At 48.7% G+C, this 23,062-nt stretch overlaps 1 protein-coding gene across 1 annotated transcript in view; it reads left to right on the top strand.

Moving 5' to 3' along the window:
* Positions 1 to 22,719, top strand: part of INSR (insulin receptor) — a gene marked incomplete at its 5' end in the record, with an annotated part of 136,902 nt that extends 114,183 nt beyond the window's left edge. Inside the window, 9 exons of the mRNA XM_006877480.1 lie at positions 8,647 to 8,806; positions 11,994 to 12,096; positions 13,228 to 13,295; positions 13,881 to 14,125; positions 16,520 to 16,630; positions 16,722 to 16,881; positions 18,561 to 18,690; positions 19,548 to 19,682; positions 22,365 to 22,719. Of these exons, the coding sequence (XP_006877542.1) occupies positions 8,647 to 8,806; positions 11,994 to 12,096; positions 13,228 to 13,295; positions 13,881 to 14,125; positions 16,520 to 16,630; positions 16,722 to 16,881; positions 18,561 to 18,690; positions 19,548 to 19,682; positions 22,365 to 22,719 (1,467 nt within the window). The remainder of the gene's footprint in view (positions 1 to 8,646; positions 8,807 to 11,993; positions 12,097 to 13,227; positions 13,296 to 13,880; positions 14,126 to 16,519; positions 16,631 to 16,721; positions 16,882 to 18,560; positions 18,691 to 19,547; positions 19,683 to 22,364) is intronic.
* Positions 22,720 to 23,062: the final 343 nt, after the last annotated feature.

The following is a 23,062-nucleotide window of genomic DNA, read 5'->3' as shown; positions in this document are numbered from 1 at the left end:
GTGAAGTGATATTGCATTGTGGACTTGAGTTGCGTTTTCCGGGAAGGACTCCTGGTCTGGCGCTGTAGGATCAGCACTGGACTGTTAGGCACTATGTTCGGCAGTTCACACCCACCAGCTGCTCCTCAGAAACCCTATATGGGATCACTATGAGTCACAACTGACTCGATGACACTTAGCTGAAGTTCTGGGAAACTAGCCTGGATAAAGCAGTCAGGAAGGAAACTGTGGGGTTGCACAGTCTAGCACTCGTCTGCGAACCCAAAGATGGACAGTCTGAACCCACCTGGTGTGGCACTTCCGGGTAAGCATTAGGCTACAAGGTCGGCAATTTGAACTCACCAGCTATTCCTTGGAAACAGGGTCACTATGAATCAGAACCAACTTGATGGCAGTTAACAACTGCAACCACAACCGCAGTGGCAGTCGCTCTGTAGAAGAAAGACCCGTCCATCTCCCCCATTAAAAGTGACAGCCCTGGGAACTCTATGGGGCACTGCTCCGTCACGTGGGTTTGCCCGCCACGAGTTGGAATCGAGAATGAGCAGTCAGGACCAGTCCTGGAACTGGGGTGGGAGAGGGTGGAAGGAGCGGCTGCCAAAACAGCTCCTGGGCCCTGTTGGCATTGAGGAAGGGTGTGGCCTCCATGCAGCAGGTATCTGTGTCCATGACCCCCAAGTCCTGGGTACGCTAGGACAGTTGGTCACCTACTGGCATTAGACCTAACCCTGGGCCTAACCTTGCCTTAACCTTAACACCAGCCCCAGCTCAAGCCTCAACCCAACCCCTAACCCTAGCCCCTGACTCTGATCCAACCCCCAAGTTCCCCCCAACCCATGACCCTGATCCATCCTTAACCTTAACCCCAATCCTAATCCCTGGCCTAAATCCCAACCCTAAGCCCCTGCCCCCGACCCCAATGCTATCTTCCCAGATGCCTACAGCTCACCTACCCCTCTAGTTCCTGGGACCTAAGGATCTCCAGCAGGAATCCTCACCTCAGTCTCTGCCCCACCAGCCCAACCCTGCTCCAGCCAGACCCACCAGATGAGGGGTGGGAAAAGGTCATTTAAATATGGACAATTTCCACAAACTTTGTGAATGCCCCTTATATTGTCCCTGGAGAAGGACAGACAGACGGGGAAACAATTAAAACACCTTTTCATAGACAAGACTGGGCACTTATTCCCAGCATCTCCTTTTTCATTTATTTGTTTTGTCAATTGTGAATCGGGTGCCAGTTCAAGAGCAGATCCTCCGTTTTCTATTCAGCAATTCATGCCTATTTTGTTTCATCTCACTAACTGGAATTTCCTCAATGTAGCATGGCATATCCCTTTGTTTCCTGATTCCATTCCCCCGGCATTCTCAACTTTGTCTTTGGGTAAAGGCTGCCCTTTTGGTCACAAATGGTTCTGGTGTGTGTATTTCACTAGTTTACAAAAACTTTGTCCTCGTAAACCCATCTTTTGTTTGGCTGAAAATTGAGCAGCGAGGATGAGTTTAGATGCAAATCTGAAGAGTGACTAAGGGTCATAATCTCAGCGGTTTTATCAGTTACCATTCCACCGGTCAGGCCGGCCTTTGTTAAGAGTTTGAGTTTTGTTCCACAGTTTTCTCATACTCCGTCCAGGAGCTCCTAATGTGATCCCTTTCAGAACGATTGTTGGTGGTAACTGGGCACCATCTAGTTCTTCTGGTCTCATGGTCGTGGAGACTGATACTCACGGGTCCATTGGTCCACTGGACTCATTGATTCCAGGCGTCTTTCAATTGTCTTCACTCTTCTTTTCTCGGGACAGGGAGCGACCAGTAGTTTCACTTTAAATGGCTCCTCATGAGCTTTTAAGACCCCAGTTGCTATTCACCAAAGTAGAATGGCTTTGTGGACTCCGCCACTTAAGCATCGTGTCCCCTGGGTCTATGGTCCTGAGCCCCCATCCCAGTGACTCATTCCCTCAGGGAGTTTGGTTATATCTAAGACGTTTTCACAGCTCTGCCTCTGTATGTTCCACCACATCCATGGATATCCTTGCAGCAAAGGTAAGTATCCATGTATAAACGTCACCTGTCAAACCTGTGTATTTGTGCCATACACCCATTCTGCCTCCCACACCCTGTCAGCCTGCATGTCTATCCATACATCTACCCGTGTTGTTGTTGTTGTTAAGTGTTATCCAGTTAGCTTCAACCCATAGTGATCCTGTATAGGGTTTCCAAGGAGAAGCTGGTGAGCTTGAACCACCGACCTTGCAGGTCAAACCGACTTTGCCGCCCAGCGCATTAACCCAGAGCGCCACACGAGAACTGTTAATGGCAGAATGGGCATATACCTCTGTTGTCTTTAACTGTTGCTCTCCTCCCAGTGTTCCTCCGTCATTCTTTTTCCAACCTCCATCTTATTGTATATTTCTTGCCTTCCCCTTCATCCAAGGTAACAGGTAACTTACCCTCTAGCCAGAGACTTATTGTCCCTTCCCACCTTCCCGTAACCCCTGGTAACCATCAAAGAATCTTCCTATTAGTATGAAAACCTTTCCTTGAGTTTTCACAATAGCGGACTCACATAATATTTGTCCTTTTAAAATTGACTAATTTCACTCAGCATAGTGTCCTCCAGGTTCAGCCATGTTATGAGATGTTTCACAGCTTGGTGAATATTCTTTAACACTGCATAGTTTTCCAGTGTGTGTATGTACCCGTTCTTCCATTGACGGGTATTTAGGTTTTTCCATCTTTTCGTTGTTGTTAATAGTATTGCCATGAAATGGGTGCACATATTTTGTGTGTGGGTGCCACAGCTCTTATTTCTCTAAGAAATAAGTAAGCAGCGGGACTCCTGGGTCATTCAGACCGCCAGAAGAACAAACAAATCTGTGTTGGAAGAAGTACAACCAGAATGCTCCTTAGAAGCCAAGATGACCAGACTTCACCTCTCGTACTTTGGACATATTACCTGGAAGGGCCAGTCCCTGGAGAAGGACATCATGTTTGGTAAAGTGGAGGGTCAGTGAAAAAGAGGGAGGCCCTCAACAAGATGGACTGGCACAGGGGCAGCAGCAATTGTAAGGATGGTGCAGGACCGGGTCGTGTTTCATTCTGTTACACGTAACGTCGCGATAGGTCAGAACTGACTCAATGGTACCTAACACTATAATAACATGCTATTTATATTTCCAACTTTTTGAGGAAACGCCACCAAGCAGTGTTTTTATAAAGAAAAAAACATGTCATAAAACTTTTTTTTTTTGGACACAGTGTGTACTGTGTGGCACTGTGGCTTAATGCACTGAACTGCAAAGTCGGTCTGAACCACAAGGTTGGCAGTTCAAACCCACCAGCTGCTCCTCGGAAGCCCTGTACAGGGTCGCTTTGAGTCAGAACAGACTTGGCGGCATTTCACAAGAAATAAAGGTCCACGGTGCTGCAGAAGAAAGGGCTGGTGATCTGCTATAAAGATGACAGGCTTGGAAACCCTATAGAGCAGTTCTGCTCTGTAACACACAGGGGCACCATGACTCAAAGTAAACTCCATGCTATCTAACAACAGTGATTCTTAGCAAAGTCCTCAAATGTGTGTGTGTGTGTGTGTGTGTGTGTGTGTGTGTGTGTGTGTGTAAAGGCTCTTCAAAAAGTTTGTGGGAATTTTCCATTATGTTTTCATTCTATTCCATTTCATTTCGGTCCCTTTATCAAGGGAACTTTTTGAAGCCCCTTTATACACACACAAATGGAATGAAGAGATATGGAACTTTCCCACAAACTTTTTGAAGCCCCTTGTGTAGGTCCAACTGCTGTCCAGTTGATTCCAAACTCAGAGTGACCCTACATAGGGTTTGGCAGCCACGTGTTTTCTCCCGAGGAGAGGTGCTGCGCCGTCAGAGCAAGACGAGACTTTCTGATCCCATAAAGATTTACAGGTTCTGAAACCCTATACCGGGTTGCTATATGCTCGCACCATACCCCTCTTTGGCTAGCAGCGCCTAACCCACAGCACCACCACTCAGAGCTCCGCCCCAGCTCCTAGTAACCACGGAACTCCTTTGTGCATCTGTCCATACGAGAGCGCTTCACAAAGTCTGTGGAAAACTGGAGTTAGAAGACCATGGAACTTTTCCACGCCCCTTCTGAAGCCCCCTCTTATGTCATCGCAGTGAGGTCATGCACCTTTTGTCCTTCTGTGGCTGACGCCTCCCCCTCAGCATGGTGCTCTGGGGTGCAGGTATCCCCATGTCCTAATGAGATCGGCCTTCATGACCTCTGGCCAGGGTTTGGGTTTGGTGTCTGCTAAAACTGCATAATTGAGTCTCTCCCTTCTTCCCTCAGGGTCCTTCCTGGTCCTCACCCTCCAGGTGTCTGTATTTTCCCTTTGTCCCTGAAAGCAGTTACCCTGGGTTGTTGCTATATTTGCTTATTTGTCTCTCTCCACTTGGTGACTCATTAGACTTGGAAGAGTCCCCGCTCCACCCCCTCTCCCCACCCCACCCCCACCAGGAGATTTGTTTTCTGGTAGTTATTGTCACATGATGAACTGGGGAGTTTTTACATTTCTTTCTTCCCTGCCCCACCCCCTTCTAAAAATTTCCAGCCCAGTTCCCTGCATACGCTATTAACTAGAACCTGTTGAGGAATGTTTTCAGAATTTTGGCCCGACACGTGCAGGTTTCTCAGGTTTCTCTTCCAAAGAGAATGGCTTGCCTCCTCCGAGGAGTTCTGGGCCTGTCTTAGTTCCGTGTGCCCCACTTCATCTGTGTCTTCTCTGAACTCAGCAAGCTTGGAGGTGGAGCCCAACTCTTTTATTGTGTGTTACAATATTGTGGTAGAATACATGCAACAGCAACAAAAAAAGCCATTTAACCATTTTTTTCCCATGGGCAGTTTAATAACATTAATTATAGTCACCATGGTGTGCAATCCTCAGCAGTAGTTCCAAAATTTTTGATCTCCCCAAATAGAAACTCAGTCCTCTTTAAGCTGTAGCTCCCCATTCCCTACCCAACGCACCCCTCAAAAACAATAACAACACTGCCATGAAAGCCTTTGTGATCCATAGCAACCCTGTATAGGGTTTCTGAAGCTGCTGCTGGTGGGTTCGAACTGTCTACCTTGTGGTTCACAGTCCAGTGCTCAATCCTACAGCACCATGCTAACCACTGATGATAATCTTTCTGTCCCTACACATTTGCTCATTGTAGGTACTTGATTTTAAAGGCGCTCTGGTTACGAGTTGGGCTGCTAACCTCAAGGTCAGCTGTTCGAAACTACCAGCTGTTCCGCGGGAGAAAGATGAGGCTTTCTGCTCCCGTAAAGATTTATAGCCTCGGAAACCTTATACAGGGTTGCTATGAGTCGGAACCGACTCCACGGCACTTCACAACAACAACGTTTTCAAGGTTCATCCATATTCCAGTATCAACATTTCCCTTCTTCCTGGCTCAGTCATATTCCCCGGTGCTGATGGACACTCGGGTTGTTTGCACTTGCTATTGGGAATAGCGCTACAATGAACAGCAGTATACAGGCAGAGCCAAATGATGGCTTTTAACAAATCAAAAGGCAGCACCAAGGGAAGAAAAACCCAAACTTGTTGTCAAACTGATGGTGACCCAGGTGGATCAGAGTAGAACTGTGCTCCCTAGAGTTTTTTCCTTTCTTTTAAATATCTTACTGTGTTTAGGGTGAAAGTTTTTACATCAGACTAGCTTGCCATGTAACAATTACGACACAAGATGAAGCCATCTGCTCCCAATACAAGGTTGCCATGAGTCAGAACCAACTCGACGGCACTTAACAACAACAACAAGCTATCCAGTTACATTTTTCCCAGTGTGCTAACATTCCCATTAATTCCTCTCTGGTTGTTTCATTTCTGGTACTTTAGTTTCCCTTTCATCTCTGCTTTAGAGTCATTATTTGGTCTTATATGGATGATTTTTTACAATGTGTACACTTCTCATGAATATTTTATGAGCCAGTCTGTTGTTGAGCTAAAAAACATTGGGCTCCAAAGGTAGTTTCCATTCAAGGTTTATGGAATATCTCAGGATAATAGTTTCCGGGAGTTCTCTGTTCTCAACCCATTCAATAAGTCTGGACTCTTTAGGAATTTGACTACTGTTTTACATTTTTCTCTCATTCTCTCATGGTCCACCTATTGTGGTCCTGATCAGAATGGTCAGTAGTGGCAGCTGGGCACCGTCTTCTGCTTTCTGAGTACATGAGGTTGTGGTTTGTCCATTAGGTTCTCAGTGGCTGATTTTTCAGAAGTACATCTCTGGACTTTCTTCTAAAACACCTCTGGATAGGTTTGAACCGCCAACCTTTCGGTCCATTATCGAGCACCTAACCTGTTGGCCACACAGAACTCCTGTGGAAAGGAAAGAACTTTTTATTTGTCCTCAGGCATTAAACCCACTGAAGGTTTGGGTTTGATGTGGAGGCCGTGTGGCTCCCTTCTTTCCCAACTGTTTCTGACTTGCTGGAGGCCTGGTGAACATACACCACCGGGGCTTCAACCGGAGTCGTGGAGATGCCGCGGTTAAGTACCCGACTTGGAGCTGAAAGGTTGGCGGTTTACATTTACAGTCTGTTTCCAGCCATGAAGTCGGGGTCTCAAACCCTCTAGTAGAGTTTCTGTGAGCTCTCTAAAAAACAAACAAAACCCCGCTACGAGCCAGTAAGCTCCCACTCACAGAGCTAGCCCTAGACTAGACAGGGTTTCAGAGAAGACTGCAAATCTTTGGGGGGTCAGACAGCCTCGTCTTTCTCCTGTGGAGCCGTTGGTGGGTTTGAACCTCCAATCTTGAGGTTAGGAGTCCATCACCTAAGCCACAGCGCCACCACTAGCCTTAATTCTTTTTCCACTTAAGCCAGCCAGAGGTAAACTGAAAGATAAAGTACCCGACTGAAACAAAGAATAAGATGCAAGTTTTAGAATAACTCATAAAAATGTTCAGTGTCCTAAATCTAGGGGAAATTTTGCATGAAAACAGAAAAGGAAGAAAAAGGAATACAATATAATAATTATAATCAGGAATTGATGAGAGATCTAGTAAATCAATCAAGCAACTTTAAAAAAAAAAAAAAAAGATTTACAGCCTTGGGAAGCCTAGGGGCAGTTCTCTTCTGTCCTGTGGGGTCCCTGTGAGTTAGAATCGATTCGGCTGCTGTGGGTTTCGTGGCTTCAAGGAGAAGCTTTGCACCAAATGATCCTGGATGTGAGGGCAGGATTAACCAGGAGATTCCAGACAAGTTGTTTCATCTCCAAAATCAGGGGGTCAGCAAACAATGGCTCAGGCCAAGTCAGGTCCACCTCCAGCCTGTTTTTGTACAGCCTTTGAGCTCTGAGAATCATTTTTTTACATTTTAAAATGGTTGGGGGAAAGAAAGAAAAGGAGAATAGTATTTCATGACATGTGTGAATTCTATGACATTTAATTTCAGTGACCATAAAGTTGTACCGGAGCCTGGTGTGGCGTCGTGTCGATTTGAACTTCAAGGTCGGTGGTTCAAACTCACCAGCCACTCCTTGGAAACCATATAGAGGGTTGCCAAGTGTCAGAACCAACTCAACGGCACATCACAACAACAAATCTTTACTGGCACACAACACAACCATTTGTTTACAGAGCTTAAATTTTATCTAGGGCTGTTCTCAAGAGAGACAGAGCTGAGTAGTTTTGACAGCGGCTGTCTGTCCCAATAAGCTGAAACTGTGCTCTCTGGCCTTTTACACAAAGAGTTGGACAGCCTCTGTCCTAAGCCTTCGTTTTCAGTGGCTCTGTAGCATATGCACTGGACTACTGACCACCAGCTGCTCCAAGGGAGAAAGATGAGGCTTTCTTTTCCTGTCAAGATTTACAGCCTCAGAAGCCCTATATGGGGGTCACTATAAGTCAGGATTAACCTGACGACAATGAATTGGGTTTTGGGTTTTTGAATGTGAGGATAGAAGTCTCTGGGTGGTGCAAATCCTCCATCACTTGCTAACTGAGAAGTTGGTGGCCTGACCCACCCAGAGGTACCTTGGAAGAAAGGTCTGCCTGTCTTTCTGAAAGATTACAGCCACTAACAACGCTAGTGGGTGCAGTTTCGGCTTCACAGGAATTGATTTGTTATTGTTGCTGTAAGGAGAGGGCAGTGGTGACGTGGTGGTAGAATTCTCACCTTTCAGACCCTCCCATGATCATTTGTGGATCCGGCCATTGTGACCCACAGGATTTTCACAGAATCAATGGGCCCTAACAGCAGTGTTGTTGTTGTTGTGCTGTGGAGTCGGTTCTGACTCATAGCGACCCTGTACAGGGTTTCCGAGGCCATAAATCTTTACGGGAGCAGATAGCCTCCTTTTTCTCCTGTGGAACAGCTGGTAGTTTCAAACTGCTGACCATGCAGTTCACAGCCCGATTCGTAACCACTACGCTACCAGAGCTCCTTAACAACAACAACAACATGAGGGAACTAATAAGCCACAGGGGTAAGTGAAATGGTCAAGGCCGAGAGCTTGGCTCTGGAAGTCTGCCTCTTATCTCTCTGGGTCTCTGCGTTATCCATAGAGCTGTGGCTCCCGTAGCTCTCGGTGTGGCCCTGAGGAGGGTCCCCGTGGGCCAGCCAGCCTCCTCACACCCTCCCCACCGTGTCTTCCAGGAGCTGCACCTCTGCGTTTCCCGAAAGCACTTCTCCCTGGATCGGGGATGCCGACTTCGAGGGCTGCCCCCAGGCAACTACAGCGTGCGTGTGAGGGCCACCTCCCTGGCAGGCAATGGCTCCTGGACTGAAGCCACCTACTTCTACGTGACAGACTACTGTAAGTCTCCATAGCAGCTTGGGTCACTTGGGTTTGTGTTTTACTCAAGATGGAGTTGGGGTACCTTGGAAACTACGTCTGCTGGCCCTGGCCTTGAGCCGCGGGATCCACCAGCTACTGCTGTGTGACAAGGACAAGGTTCTTTCCCTCTCTGAGCTTGCATCCTCATCTGCCATGAGGGTAATAATGGGAACCGGCCTGGAGGCTGGACAGAGGTTTCAATATCATCGTTAATGTCACATGAACTTGACATTGGAATGACTTATGGAAGTTTTCAGAACTGGCCCCAAGCAACTCAGAATAACTGTTAATTTTGAGATGGGCCCTCCCCTCCAAGGTGTTGTGCCCTCCTCCCGCAAGCCTTGGGCAGAGCAAAACCCCCAAACAGGAAGCGTACCCAACATGAAGGTAGCACATAGCACACACAGGGGAGCCAATCAGGGAGGGCTTCCTGGAGGCAGTGAGGTCTCCGCTGAGACCTGGAGAATGAATGAAGGAGTGGACTCAGGAGGGAGACAGCCAGCCTGGCACTTGGTAGCAACCCAGACCCTTGAATGGGCAGGAGTGAATATTGCAAACCAGGAGGAGCAGGAGCCGGGGGGCCAGGGGTGGGTACGAGGGGTGAGGCGAGACTTTCCTGTGCTGGAGGCCGTAGCAAAGCAGGTGGGAGATGAGCCTTTCTGGGCTGGTTCTGATCAGGGTCAGGACTGGGCGAGCTGCCCCTGCACTTGCAGGACCCGGAGCTGCAGCGCCCCCTCCTGGATGCTCCCAGCTGTGGCTCTGATAGAGTCAAAAGGAGGTGATCTGGGGTCTGGGCAGCAGAGGTGGGAGGGGCCGCAAAGCTCAGGTCTTGGCCTCCCCAGCCCCAGCTTCAGCAATGACTTGGTTCGAACCTCTGAAGTCACCCTTCCTCCAAGGAAGGAAGCCAGGGACAAGGGAGGACCACAAGTCCAGCACCACACACCCAGAAACTTGTCATTCCTTTTGTGCCTTAAATTACTCACTATTTAAGGTGGACACCTGTGTGCCCGGAGCGGCCCAAGGCAGAACGAGAATGAACAGTCTGCTGTCCATTCAGGAGTCAAACCCACTTCCTTCAAGTTGACTCGGACCCTTTGGGACAGAGCTAGATTGCTCTATGGGGTTTCCAGTGTCACGAGGGCAGACTGCCTCTTCTTTTCCCGAGGAGTGGCTGGTGGGTTTGAACCACTGACCTTGTGGTGAGCAGTCCAATGATTAACCCACGGCACCACCAGGGCTCGTTTCACAGGGAGCAGGCGGGGGGGGGGGGGTGCCCTCTGTGTGGACACATAGTCAGCACTTACTCTGCCAGCCCTGTTCAAATCCCTGCTCCATGACCCTGCTCAAGAGCCCCCCTCCCCCCAAACCTCCCCACTGCTGAACCTCTGCTTTCCAATCTGTCAACTAGGATTCTACCCACTCCCTTGATTTCAAACAAACAAACAAACAAACAAATCAGTTACCCTGGAGTGGACTCCCAAGTCCCGGTGAGCACAGGTGTGCAGAGGAGACCTGTGCCAGAGGGTTGCCAAGGCTGTGACCTTTTGGAAGCAGATCACTAGACCTGTCTTCCCAGCTGCCTCAGGTGGGTCAAGCCTACAACCTTTAGGCCCCACCCAGGTACTTTGTGCTCAGAGTATGTGACAGTTAGAGACCTTCATGTGTAAAGTACTTGGCATTCTAAGATGCATGCAGAGGGAGCGTCCTATTCATCCCCAGCCCTTTCTTGGCACATCTGTCATTATAGACACTTCACCCTCACATAGACATGAAGGTCTGCACGAAGCACCTTTTGTTCTTTTTAGCCTGCTATTCACCCCGGCAGCCGGGACACCTGCAAAGCTGTGGTTCTGCAAAATAGCTTTTAATTGAGGTGAAATTCACAGAACATTTTCAAGTGAAAACAGTTCAGTAGCATCTACTACCTTGTGCACCCACCCTATCTATCTCGTTCCAGAACATTCTTAGACCCCCAACAATAATTTAGAGTCCCTGAGTGATGTGCTAGGCTACTAACTGAGAAAGGTTGGCAGCTTGGTGTCCACCCAGAAGCACCTTGGAAGAAAAGTCTGGTGACCTGCATCTGAAAAATCAGCCACCATAAACCCTGTGGAGCGAAGTTCTCCTCAGACACACATGGGGTCAGAATCCACTCCATAGCAACTTGTCCCTGCCCCTCCCCCAATTAAATCTATTAACTATGAAGGCCCGGTGGTACAGTGGTTGAAGCGCTCAGTTGCTAACAAAAGTTTGGTGATTTGAACCCAGCAGCTACTGTGTGGGAGAAAGGTGTGGCCGTAACCCTCTCTCTGTACAAGGTTACAGCCTTGGAAGCCCTGAAGAGCACTTCTCTCTGTCTTGTACGGTCACCCTAAGTTAAAATCCCGTTGTCCATTGAGTTTTGGTTTTTTTAACCATTAAGCCAAGGTCTCTGAGTGTAGCACATGATCTATGCTTGACTACTAATCCAAAGATTGGTGCTTTAAACCAGTGGCACACAGAAGAAAGGCCTGGTGATCTTCCGTAAAGATTGCAGCTCAGTTCTACTCTGCAACCTGTGGAGGGGCTGTGAGTCAGTATTGACTCACCTCCCAACAGGTGTGGCTTTGGATGACCTATTAAACCGTCACTCTCTGCTCCCCTTGGCAACTACCCATCTGCCTTCTGACTTCCCCTCTGCACATATCATAGAAATGGAAGCATATGATATGTGGCCCTCTGTGTCTGGAACAAAGCTGAGGATGGGCCAGTCACCCGCGGACTAGTGCATTGTCCGCAACAGGGGTGGTGATGGGATCGGGACCAGCTTTGAAATTTGCAAACAGAAACACGGGGCTCCTTGTCCAAAACATATTAAGAATTTCCTGGTAACATGGACCATGAAGCTGAGCAAGAGGTCCTGTGTGGTTGTCCAGGTCACTTGCCCATAACACAGTTTCTGGGCGTGAGGAGATGGGCCATGGTCTGGTAGGGGTGTACACTTCATAATTACAGACACCCCCCTACCCTGTGAGCCATTACAGGGTTGCTAGAAAACAGGGGTCTGGGACAAGAGGGGGGATGCACAGGCATAACCCACTGTTCCAGATGTCCAGACACGGAGGCTGGGGAGTGCTTGAGTGAACACATACTGACACAAAACCTGTATTCTCACATTTCGTTCCAGTGGACGTCCCTTCCAATATCGCAAAGATCGTCATCGGCCCCCTCATCTTTGTCTTTCTCTTCAGCGTTGTGATTGGAAGTATTTATGTGTTCCTGAGAAAAAGGTGAGTTCTGTGATGCTCTGGGGGCAAGTCTTGGCAAGCGAAAGACTGGCCATCAGCTCTGTAAAGATGACAGCCTAGGAAACCCTAAGGGACAGCTGTGCTCCGTCTTATGGGGTCACTATGAGCTGGAATCCACTCGACTGTACCCAGCAACAGCAGATATAGCTAAGTGTTGCACACCACCAGCTCGACTGCTAACCAAAAGGTTCAAGTCCACTCAGAAGAAAGGCGGGAAATCTGCTTCTGAAAACTCCATTGCTAAAAACCCTGTGAGGCCCAGTTCTGCTCTGACTTAAGTGAGGTGGCTGGAAGTTAGAGTCATCTCGGCAGTAACTAACTGAGGAGATGGGGGTAAAGTGCAGCATTTCAAAGCCCTGACCTAGCAGTGCTCACCAGAAACCACTGTGACATGCTCAGAAATTTTTCAAGCCAGTTGTTAACATATGTCCTTTGCTAAAATTGAACCTCAGATTCCAGTGTTTGACAACAATTCTATAAAAAGCAAAGGTGATAAGTACCAAGACCTCATTAATTCCTAATGGTCTTACGGCACCAGATGTCCCAGAGTCCGTTCCAACAGCTTAGAGCTGTGCTCTGTAGAGCTAGTTTTCAATGGCTGGGTTTTCCAAAGTAGAACACAAGGCCTCTCTTCCAAGGAGTCAACTGAAACCTCCAAACGTTTTCAGTTAGCAGCCAAGCATGTTAATCATTTCTCCTACCCAAGATGTTGCACAAATCCAGCATAAACTGCAATAAAAGCTCGAGGATGATGAGCAGTCGTCTGTGGATGGATTTCTAACCTGATGGGTGTCCACTGAAAACTTAAGTCCCTGCCCCAGACAGCATCCAAGCTGGTGATTAGGATTGGTCCAATAGTTAAGCACTCAGCTACTAAACCCATCAGAAGTGCCTTAGAAGAAAAGCCTGGGAATCTGCTTTCAAAAGATCACCATCTTGACAACCCGATGGGATGGAGCACAGTTTTCCTCGGCAACACATGAAGTTTCCAGGAGTCAGATTCAAGTTGACAGGTGTTTTTGAGGTTTTGTTTGTGATTTGAGGAGGCTTATAACCTCCCGGCGAGTTCCCTGGAACTGGTAAGCAGGCGTTCTTTCGTTTTTTCTCTTCCAGGCAGCCTGATGGGCCGATGGGACCACTGTATGCTTCTTCAAACCCTGAGTACCTCAGTGCCAGCGACGGTGAGTATTACCCGTCCCCTACCATGCGCCACTAGACAAGAGTTGTGTGGCGATAGTTGGCTGAGCAGCGGCTGGCTGGTCTAGGACGCCTCACGCACGTGCCTGGCGGATGGGAGTCAGGGGAGCCATAGCTGGGTCCGCGTTGTCCGCCTCCACCAGGCTAGCTGGGGCTTCTGTACTTAGACCTCTGCCAGTTCCCACCAGCAAGAGCGCACAAGCCTGAGGGCACAAGCCCGCCCCCAGCTTCTGCTAAAGAGCCTCTCATTGGTGCGCCTGGGCCAGATTCTAGGGGTGGGCGGGATAGACTCCACCTCTGATGGGCGGGGCTTGTCAGATGCGGTGTCCACCCCCTGGGCACTTTGCTGAAACTCCCGCCTCCCGTGTGAAGTAGCACCAATCAGGAGCCAGAGCTCTGAGATCAGCCCTTCTTGGCTGGAACCCCAGTTCAGTTGGCACCTTCCTGATCCCCCTCTCCCCTGAACAGAAAAGTCACTTCAGGACCCTTTGCTGGAACTTGTCCTAGCTGTAGGGATGGGGTGACCCCACGGGACCCGCCCAGGACACTCCTAGAACAGTGAGGAGTAGTATTTCCCTGTTCTGTGTATGTGCCGGACGAGTGGGAGGTGCCCCGCGAAAAGATCACCCTCCTACGGGAGCTGGGTCAGGGCTCCTTCGGCATGGTGTACGAGGGCAACGCCAGGGACGTCATCAAGGGTGAGGCGGAGACCCGTGTGGCTGTGAAGACTGTCAACGAGTCGGCCAGCCTGCGAGAGCGCATCGAGTTTCTCAACGAGGCATCTGTCATGAAGGGCTTCACCTGCCACCACGTGGTGAGTCTAGCGGGAGCCTCCTCCTCCTGGTACAAAGGGTGTGGGCCCCCTACCCAGCCTCTCCCACTTTGCTGGAAACCAGGCTTTATTTATTGTTTGATGGTGAATCAGATCACTGTATGCCACAGGGCTTTCACTAGCTGATTTTTGGAACTCCATCACCAGGCCTTTCTGCCTGGTCTGATTTACTCTGGAAGCGCTGCTATATGTGTTCAGCATCATAGCAACATAGCCTTCACTGTGCATGAGGTGAATTGATTGCCTTTCCAAAACTGGATCTCCCAAAGCAGACAGAATTCCTATCTATATCGGTGCCTGTGTTCATGTGTCGTGGTGTCATACTGTGGGCTAATGCGCTGGTCTGCAAGGTCGGTGGTTCAAATTCACCAGCCGCTCATCGGAAACCCTATACAGGGTCACTATGAGTCAGAACCGACTCCACGGCACTTAGCAACAACAACAACAATGTCTGTATATATTGTATCAAATATATATCACAGGAGCTCTGGTAGCGTAGTGGTTACGAATCAAGCTGCTAACCTCAGGGTCAGCAGTTCGAAACTACCAGCTGTTCCGTGGGAGAAAGATGAAGCATTCTGCTCCCGTAAAGATTTACAGCCTTGGAAAACCCTGTACAAGGTCGCTATGAGTCAGAACCGACTCCATGGCACATAACAACAACAACAACAACAATATATATCACATGTAATATATATTATATATAGAGAGAGAGCCCTGGGGCTGCAGTAGGTAAGCACTTGGCTACTAATAGAAAATTTGTTGGTTCGAACTTATCAGTGTATCACAGAAGAAAAGACCTGGCGATCTGCTCCCTTGCTGGGCAGATTCTACTTTGTCATACAGGGTCCCTGTGAGTCAGAGTTGACTCTGTAAAAATGCATATGTTTTTATTATAAACACTATTACACATATCACATTATTATAATCAAACAATGATGTATATTATAAATGATTAACATACAAGTAAGCTCTGGTAGCGTAGTGGTTATGAATCGGGCTGCGAACCTTAAGGTCAGCGGTTCGAAACTACCAGCCGCTCCGCGGGAGAAAGATAAGGCTTTCTACTCCCGTAAAGATTTACACCCTCGGAAACCCTGTACAGGGTCGCTATGGGTCGGAACCGACTCGACAGCACTTAACAACAACAATTATTATAACGAAACATATATAAAGAAAACATTCATCAAGGAGAAACTATCCACTAATCCTGGCATGGCGCTGTGGGTTAATGTGCCAGACTGCAAAGCAGTTTGAACTGCAAGGTCGGCGGTTCAAGCTCACCAGCTGCTCCTTGGAAACCCTATACAGGGTCGCTATGGGTCGGCACTGACTCAATGGAACTTTACAACAACGACAATCCACTAGAAAGATAAGCAAGGAAGAGGAATAAGCAATTCACAGAGGAAATAAAGAAAGAAAAAAGACAATGAATGAAAAGAACCCTGTCTTAGCTCTCAAGTGCTGGTATCACAGAAATGCTACACACTTTAACTTGTTGTTGTTAAGTGCCATGGAGTTGGTTCTGACCCATAGCGACCCTGAACAGGGTTTCTGAGGCTGCAAATCCTTATGGGAGCAGAAAGCCTCATCTTTCTCCCACTGAGCAGCTGGTAGTTTTGAACTGCTGACCCTGAGGTTAGTAGCCCAATTTTCCCCCCACTACACTACCAGAGCTCTAAGAGACATTTATTTTCTCACAGTGTGGTAGTGGTGGTTGGTGGTTATGTGCCGTGGAGTCGGTTCTGACTCATAATGACCCTGCGCAGGGTTTCTGAGGCTGTAAATCTTTACGGGAGCAGAAAGTCTCATCTTTCTCCCACATGACCTCTGGTAGATTCGAACTGCTGATCTTGCAGTGAGCAGCTTGCCTCATAATCCACTATGGTACCAGGGCTCACAATTTGTTGTTGTTGTTAAGTGCTGTGGAGTCAATTCTGACTCATAGCGACCCTGTACAGAGTTTCTGAGGAGCAGCTGGTGGTTTTGAAACGCCGAACTTTTGGTCCACAGTCCAGTGCTTACCCTACAGCACCAGGAGTCCAGGGCTCACAGTTTAGGAGACTAGAATTAAGAAGTCAGGGCGCTGGTCCTAGGGAAAGGCTCTCTGTCGGCTCTGGAGGACCCTCCTTGTCTTTTCAGCATTTGCTTCTTGGTTCTTTGGAGAGCTCCATGTGGTGTGGCATCTAGTTTCCCCACGTCTCTCCTCTGCTCTTCTTAAATCTCTTACTCCCTCAAATGAGACTGACTCAAGCTATGCATTATATCACGCCTACACACTTAGCATAGCTCACAGGGATTCTAACCTCAGGTTTAGAACCTAAGATTTGGGAAGACATAATTCAATCCATAACAAAGCCTGTGCTTGCCCCACAGGTCCGCCTCCTGGGGGTGGTATCTAAAGGTCAGCCGACACTGGTGGTGATGGAACTGATGGCCCATGGGGACCTGAAGAGCTACCTCCGTTCGCTGCGGCCAGAGGCTGAGGTAAGCTGCTGATATGCTGCCTGGCTGGGTCCCTGCTCCTGACCCAGGGCGTGTGTGTGTGTCTGAACATGACCCTGTGTTTCACCTTCAGAACAACCCCGGCCGTCCTCCCCCTACCCTGCAAGAGATGATCCAGATGGCGGCAGAAATTGCGGATGGGATGGCCTACTTGAATGCCAAGAAGTTTGTGCACCGGGATCTCGCAGCTCGAAACTGCATGGTGGCCCATGATTTCACCGTCAAAATTGGAGGTTGGTTTGCTTTCTGCTCAGAAGCATTTGAGCAAGTCCGCATGTGATTTCAGAAAGATTTTTCTATCCTTGGGTCACTCAGTTTTTCCCAAAAATGAAAAGGGGAGGGATGATGGTTTGAGCGTTCAGTCTTCAAACTTTAATTGCCTTCACTCATGCATTCACTCACTCACTCACTCACTCACTCACTCATTCACTTCTCCAAAAATATTTATAGTGTGTCTTCTATGGAAAGATATTTTATCTTTATTAAATGCTAGATATTAAAGGCTAAAAAGATCCAGACATGCAGAAGTTGGTACATTCCTGACCTCATACAGATTACAGTCTTATCTATGCCATTCGAAGCAGTAGCTATTGGCCACATGTGGCCATTCAAATCAACTCAAGTGATTGAAGCACTCAGTTCTTCTGAGTCACACTGGCCACCCTGCAAGAGCTCAGGACCCGCATGTGGTTGCTGTCCACCATACTGAACAGTGTAGACACAGAACACAGCAAGGTCACCCTGGCTACTCTAGGTGGACCATACAATAGTTGACAATTCTCTAAGTGAGATCATTAAGACTAAGGAAAGGGCTCTGAAGGGAATCAAGCGCACTGTGATGGAGAAAGCCCAGTGGCTCAGGAAACCCCTCTGTATGGAGTAGAATTTTAATCAAAACTTGCAGGATGAGAAGAAACTGGTTGATTGCATGCCGGGTGGCAGGTGCAGTACGTGTAAAACAGGAGGGGAGAGGCGGGACTGGACCCAAAGGACCTTGCAGGTCACATAGAGTCCTTTAGGAATGATGAGATCCTATGTAGGACTCCCAAAGAAATTTTCCTATGTAAGTATGGGAAGCAAGAAGTAACGTGGTTCTATTTATGATCCCACCGGCATTATCCGACAAAGCCAATGGGAAGCAGGAAGTGGCCTGGTCCTACCAATGCTAGCTTTTCTTGGACATGTGTTGGCCAAGGGTCACAGTTTGGGGAGGGTCCTGCAGGTGAGAGATGGTGGAGAAACCTGAGTGGGGTTCGGGCAATGGTGAGGAATGGATGGATTCGAGAAACAGAAGGGATGTGCTCAGGCCTAGCTGAGCCTTGTCTGTAGAGGAAGAAGAAAGAAGAGGGTCCTAGGGGAGGGTTTCTTTCGAGCCCTTGATGGGGGTGAAGCCCTAGCTAACCAGGAGCAGGAGGTTTTCCGGAAAAAGTCAGAAGTTTGGTTTGGGGTGCCTGTGAGCTGGCTGTTGGAAGGAAGCGGTGCTGGGGATGGGATTCTGCCACAACGATGCCCTTCTTCACTGGGGTTTTCTTCTGCCCCTTAAACGGCAGCCCATCCTCTTACTCCATGTGCCCGTGAATACCCTCAGAGGCCAGGCCACCTCACTGGGATTTGTCCTCCCTACACGAGCTCTGGTAGCGTAGTGGTTATGAATAGGGCTGCGAACCTTAAGGTCAGCGGTTCGAAACTACCAGCTGCTCCGCAGGAGAAAGATGAGGCTTTCTACTCCCGTAAAGATTTACACCCTCAGAAACCCTATACAGTGTCGCTATGGGTCGGAACCGACTCGATGGCACATAACAACAACAACAACAACAACACGTGGGATACGCTGGGGGCTCTGTTGGGCGGGGCAGCAAGGTGGCCACCTCTTGGGCTGAGTGTGACAAACCTGCGTACTGTGTGCTTTCAGACTTTGGAATGACCAGAGACATCTATGAGACTGATTACTACCGGAAAGGGGGCAAGGGGCTGCTGCCCGTGCGATGGATGGCACCGGAATCACTGAAGGACGGAGTCTTCACCACCTCCTCGGACATGTGGTGAGTTGTGGGCGGACTGACACATGCACGTGTATGGTGGAGCATGTGGGTGGCATGTGTCTCCAGATGTGTGTGTGTGTGTGCATGAGTACATGTGTGTACAGGTGTGTGCGTGTGTGGGTGCATGTGTATGTATAGCATGAGGAGCGCATGTGGGGCATGTGTGTACAGGTGTGTGTGCGTGTGTGGGTGCATGTGTCTACAGGTATGTGTGTGTGTGTGTATGTGTGGGTGCATGTGTCTACAGGTGGGGGTGGTGCATGTGTCTCCAGATGTGTGTATGTGTGCATGAGTACATGTGTGTGCAGGTGTGTGCATTGGTGGGTGCAGGTGTATGGTATAGCATGAGGAGCGCATGTGGGGCATGTGTATACAGGTGTGGGTGCATGTGTGGGTGCGTGAGTATACAGGTGTGTGTTCATGTGTGGGTGCAGGTGTCTACAGGTATGTGTGTGTATGTATGTGTGTGTATGTATGTGTGGTGTGTATGTGTGGGTGGGGCGTGTGTACAGCCGTGTGTACAGGTGTGTATTTGTGTGGGTGCATGTGTCTATAGGTGTGTGTGTGCATGGGTGCATGTCTACAGGTGTGGGGGGGCACATGTACAGGTGTGTATGCGTGTGTGTGTGTGTGTGCATGGGTGCATGTCTACAGGTGTGGGGGGGCACATGTACAGGTGTGTATGCGTGTGTGTGTGTGTGTGCATGGGTGCATGTGTCTACAGGTGTTTCTGTGCCTGGCTGCCTGGCTGTCCAAGAGTGTGAACCTGGGTGGGGGTGCATGCATAGACCCCCTGTGGGGTGCGTGTGGACGGGCACATCTGTAAGGCTCTGTGTCACTCTTCCCATCGCTCGCAGGTCTTTTGGCGTGGTCCTCTGGGAAATCACCAGCTTGGCAGAGCAGCCTTACCAAGGTCTGTCTAATGAGCAAGTGTTGAAATTTGTCATGGACGGAGGATACCTGGATCAACCTGACAATTGTCCTGAGAGAGTGTAAGTATAGAAAGGGTGGGAAATGTGAGGGGTTTCAAGGAAGACGGGTTGCTCTGTATGCAAACGCCTGTACTTCTGTGGCCTGTCTTTCCGTGTGTGCTTGTCCTTGCGTGTGCTGGCTTCAGCTGCATGCCTGTGTTTGCAGAGCATGTATGCCTGTTTTGATTTCACAGCTTTATTCATACTTGTATTTGCATGTCCTGTTTCTTGCTCACCTTTATATTTATACATATGCTTCTGCGGGCCTATCCTGTGTTGACGTGTGTGTGTTTGCATGTCCTAGGTTCACAGGCGTGCGCCCATCGGCATGTCCTATCTTTACTTACACGCCTTTCGCACCTGCTGTCTTTACAGGAGCACTTGGGTTTGAGCATCATTATCTCTAGAAGGTTGTGTGAGAAAGAAATGTCTTAACAGTAGCTGCCTCAGACGAAGGGGGCTCAGGGGCTGGGGTGGGAGAGAAGTTTCTGTTTAACTGTCTGTTCTATACATTTGAGGTTTTTACAATCATATGTATAGATAATCCAAAATTTAAGGACCAAATGGAAATCACAAACACAATTAGACACTGAGAGGATTGAACATATAATTGATAATCCAATATATATTGTTGTTTTTAAGTGCCATCGAGTCGGTTCCGACCCACCAGGACTCCAGTCCAATAGAGAGATAGTAAGAGTCCTGGAGTGGCGCTGTAGGATAAACACTGGATTGCTAGCCACAAGGTTGGCGGTTCAAACCCACAAGCACCTTGGAAACCCTATACACGGTTGCTGTGAGTCAGAGCCTACTCGGTGGCATCCAGCAACCAAAGGATAGACGAAGCAATGACTAGTGTTCAGTGCTGTTGGGGCAGGCAGCCATCCTCGGCCCCTTGCTGGGATAGCTGTTCACAACTGTGTTATTTAAAATTGAAACCCATTGAAATGACCTAATATCCAGCAATATGAAAACTGCTAAGTAAATTGATAAACTCATAACGATGTGGCAGTTGAGGTTTTTAATGGTATTTACGGACTCCTGGTGTGGCGCTGTGGGTTAATGTGCCACAGGGTCGCCAGTCAGCCCTTGGAAAACCTATCCAGGGTCACTCTGAGTTGGAACTGACTCGACAGCACTCAACAACATGGAGTCCTGGCATGGCTCTTTAAGGATCAGAGTTGGACAGTGAATCACAGAGTCAGCGGTTCAAACCCACTAGATGCTCCTCGTAAGCCCTATTCAGGGTCGCTATGAGTCAGAACCAACTTGATAGCACATAATAACAACAACCTAGAAATATAACTTGGTGGATAGGCTTATTTTAAAAACATTACATGGAAAAGCATGTGTATATATTCTCAAATATGTCAAGACTGAAAAGACCCAAAGGGAATAAACGCTGGACTATGGACCGTAAGGTCAGCGGTTTGAGCCCATCAGCCACTCCACAGAAGAAAGATGAGGCTTTCTGCTGTCACAAAGATTTACAGCCTTGGAAACCCTGCACAGGTCTCCCTGAGTCAGAACAACTCTACAGCAGTAAACACCAACAATATAATATCTACATACATAAATATAGACACACATGCATGCACACACAAGGGGGCTTCAGAAGGTTCGTGGAAAGATGCCATTTTTCCACAAATATTTTGAAGCCCCCTCATGTGTGTGTGTGTGTGTCATTGTTGTTAAGTGCCATCAAGTCAGTTCCGATCCATAGTGATCCTGTATAGGGTTTCCCAGGAGTAACTGGTGAGCTTGAACCACTGCCCTTGCAGTTCAAAACACCTTTGCAGTCCAGCACATTAACCCACAGCTCCACACCAGATATACATCTGTTTTGTTATTGTTAAGTGCCCATCCAGTCAGTTCCAACTATTAGCCACCCTGTATGGGATTTCTGAGGAGCCGCTGCTGGGTTTGAACCACCCACCTTGAGGTTAGCAGTCCAGTGCTTATCCTACAGCACCATAGCACGACTCCAAAGCTTGACCCACTGCCTTGTGCCTCTGAGTGGATGCTGTGTCTGGACAATTGCTGTTGATCCCAGTCCTGGTGGCCCCCTGTGTGTTGGAGTACAACTGTGGTCCACGGGGGGGCTTCAGTGACTGACTTTCCAGAAAGAAATCACCAGGCCTTTCTGCTGAGGGATCTCTGTGTGGGTCGACTCAGCCTCCAACATTTGGTGAGCAGCTGACTGTGCTAAACCGCTTGTACCTCTCCGGGTCTCCTAATCAGTTTCTGTTGAGTCAACCCTGACTCACAATGACCCCGTGTGTTTCAGAATAGAACTGGGCTGATTTGGGGAAAGTCAATCACCAGGCCTTTCTTCCACGGTACCTCTGGGTGAACTCAAACCACCTACCTTTCAATTGGCCTCCAAGAGTGCTGACCATGTACTCTACCCAGAGTCTAGGGAATAAAAGCCTTAGGAAATGCCCGGCGTGGGGAAAAGTTAGGGGTGTCATCACGGAATGCTGATGCACGTTGGCCTCAGGAGAAGCCCTTCTGGGCCTGGTTTTGGAATTAGCTTTCTGTGCAAATGCACCTTTCAGTACTAACCCTATGGCTGCCTTGTGATAGGAGCACTTGTTGTCTATGGCTGGCTGTCACTGGGCGGAAGCCACGTGGGGGGGAGGGTCCCCAGCCACCGCCACCCCTTCCCATGTACCCTCACTGACATGCCCCTCTTTCCCACAGCACTAACTTGATGCGAATGTGCTGGCAGTTCAACCCCAAGATGCGCCCCACCTTCCTAGAGATTGTCGACCAGCTCAAGGACGAACTACACCCCAGTTTTCCGGAAGTGTCTTTCTTCTACAGTGATGAGAACAAGGCTCCCGAGAGTGAAGAGCTGGAGATGGAACTCGAGGACATGGAGAACGTCCCTCTGGATCGCTCCTCGTACTCCCAGAGAGATGAGGCGGGGGGCCGGGATGGCGGGTCCTCGCTGAGCCTAAAGCGCAACTATGAAGAACACGTCCCCTACACCCACATGAACGGAGGCAAGAAGAATGGGCGGATTCTGACCCTGCCCCGGTCAAACCCTTCCTAACGGTGCCTGTAGAGGAGGGACCCCATCTCCACTCACCTCTCGGCCTTCAGAAAACTCAGGATTCCAAGGACTTTGCTTCAGTATCAACCCAAACTCAGAGATGCGACTACACCTCTGTGGTCATCTTAGGACTTAAAACACATTTGTCTGATTGCCAATTTGACTCTACGTCAGCGGATTTAACTGTGAACATGGAAGGGGAAGGGGTTTCCTTGGCAGCCGGACTTCCCGGCAACCGTGGCGTCAAGCCAAGATGTTATTTTTATTTGTATTTTTTTTTTTCCCTAGTAGATGGAAAGTACCCATTTTTAACTTTTTTTCTTGTTTTTTTGTTTTTGTTTTT

This window comes from Chrysochloris asiatica, unplaced genomic scaffold (genome assembly GCF_000296735.1).
Source record: "Chrysochloris asiatica unplaced genomic scaffold, ChrAsi1.0 scaffold00514, whole genome shotgun sequence".
Taxonomy (NCBI): Eukaryota; Metazoa; Chordata; class Mammalia; order Afrosoricida; family Chrysochloridae; genus Chrysochloris; species Chrysochloris asiatica.
This window is presented reverse-complemented; position numbering and strand designations above follow the sequence as displayed.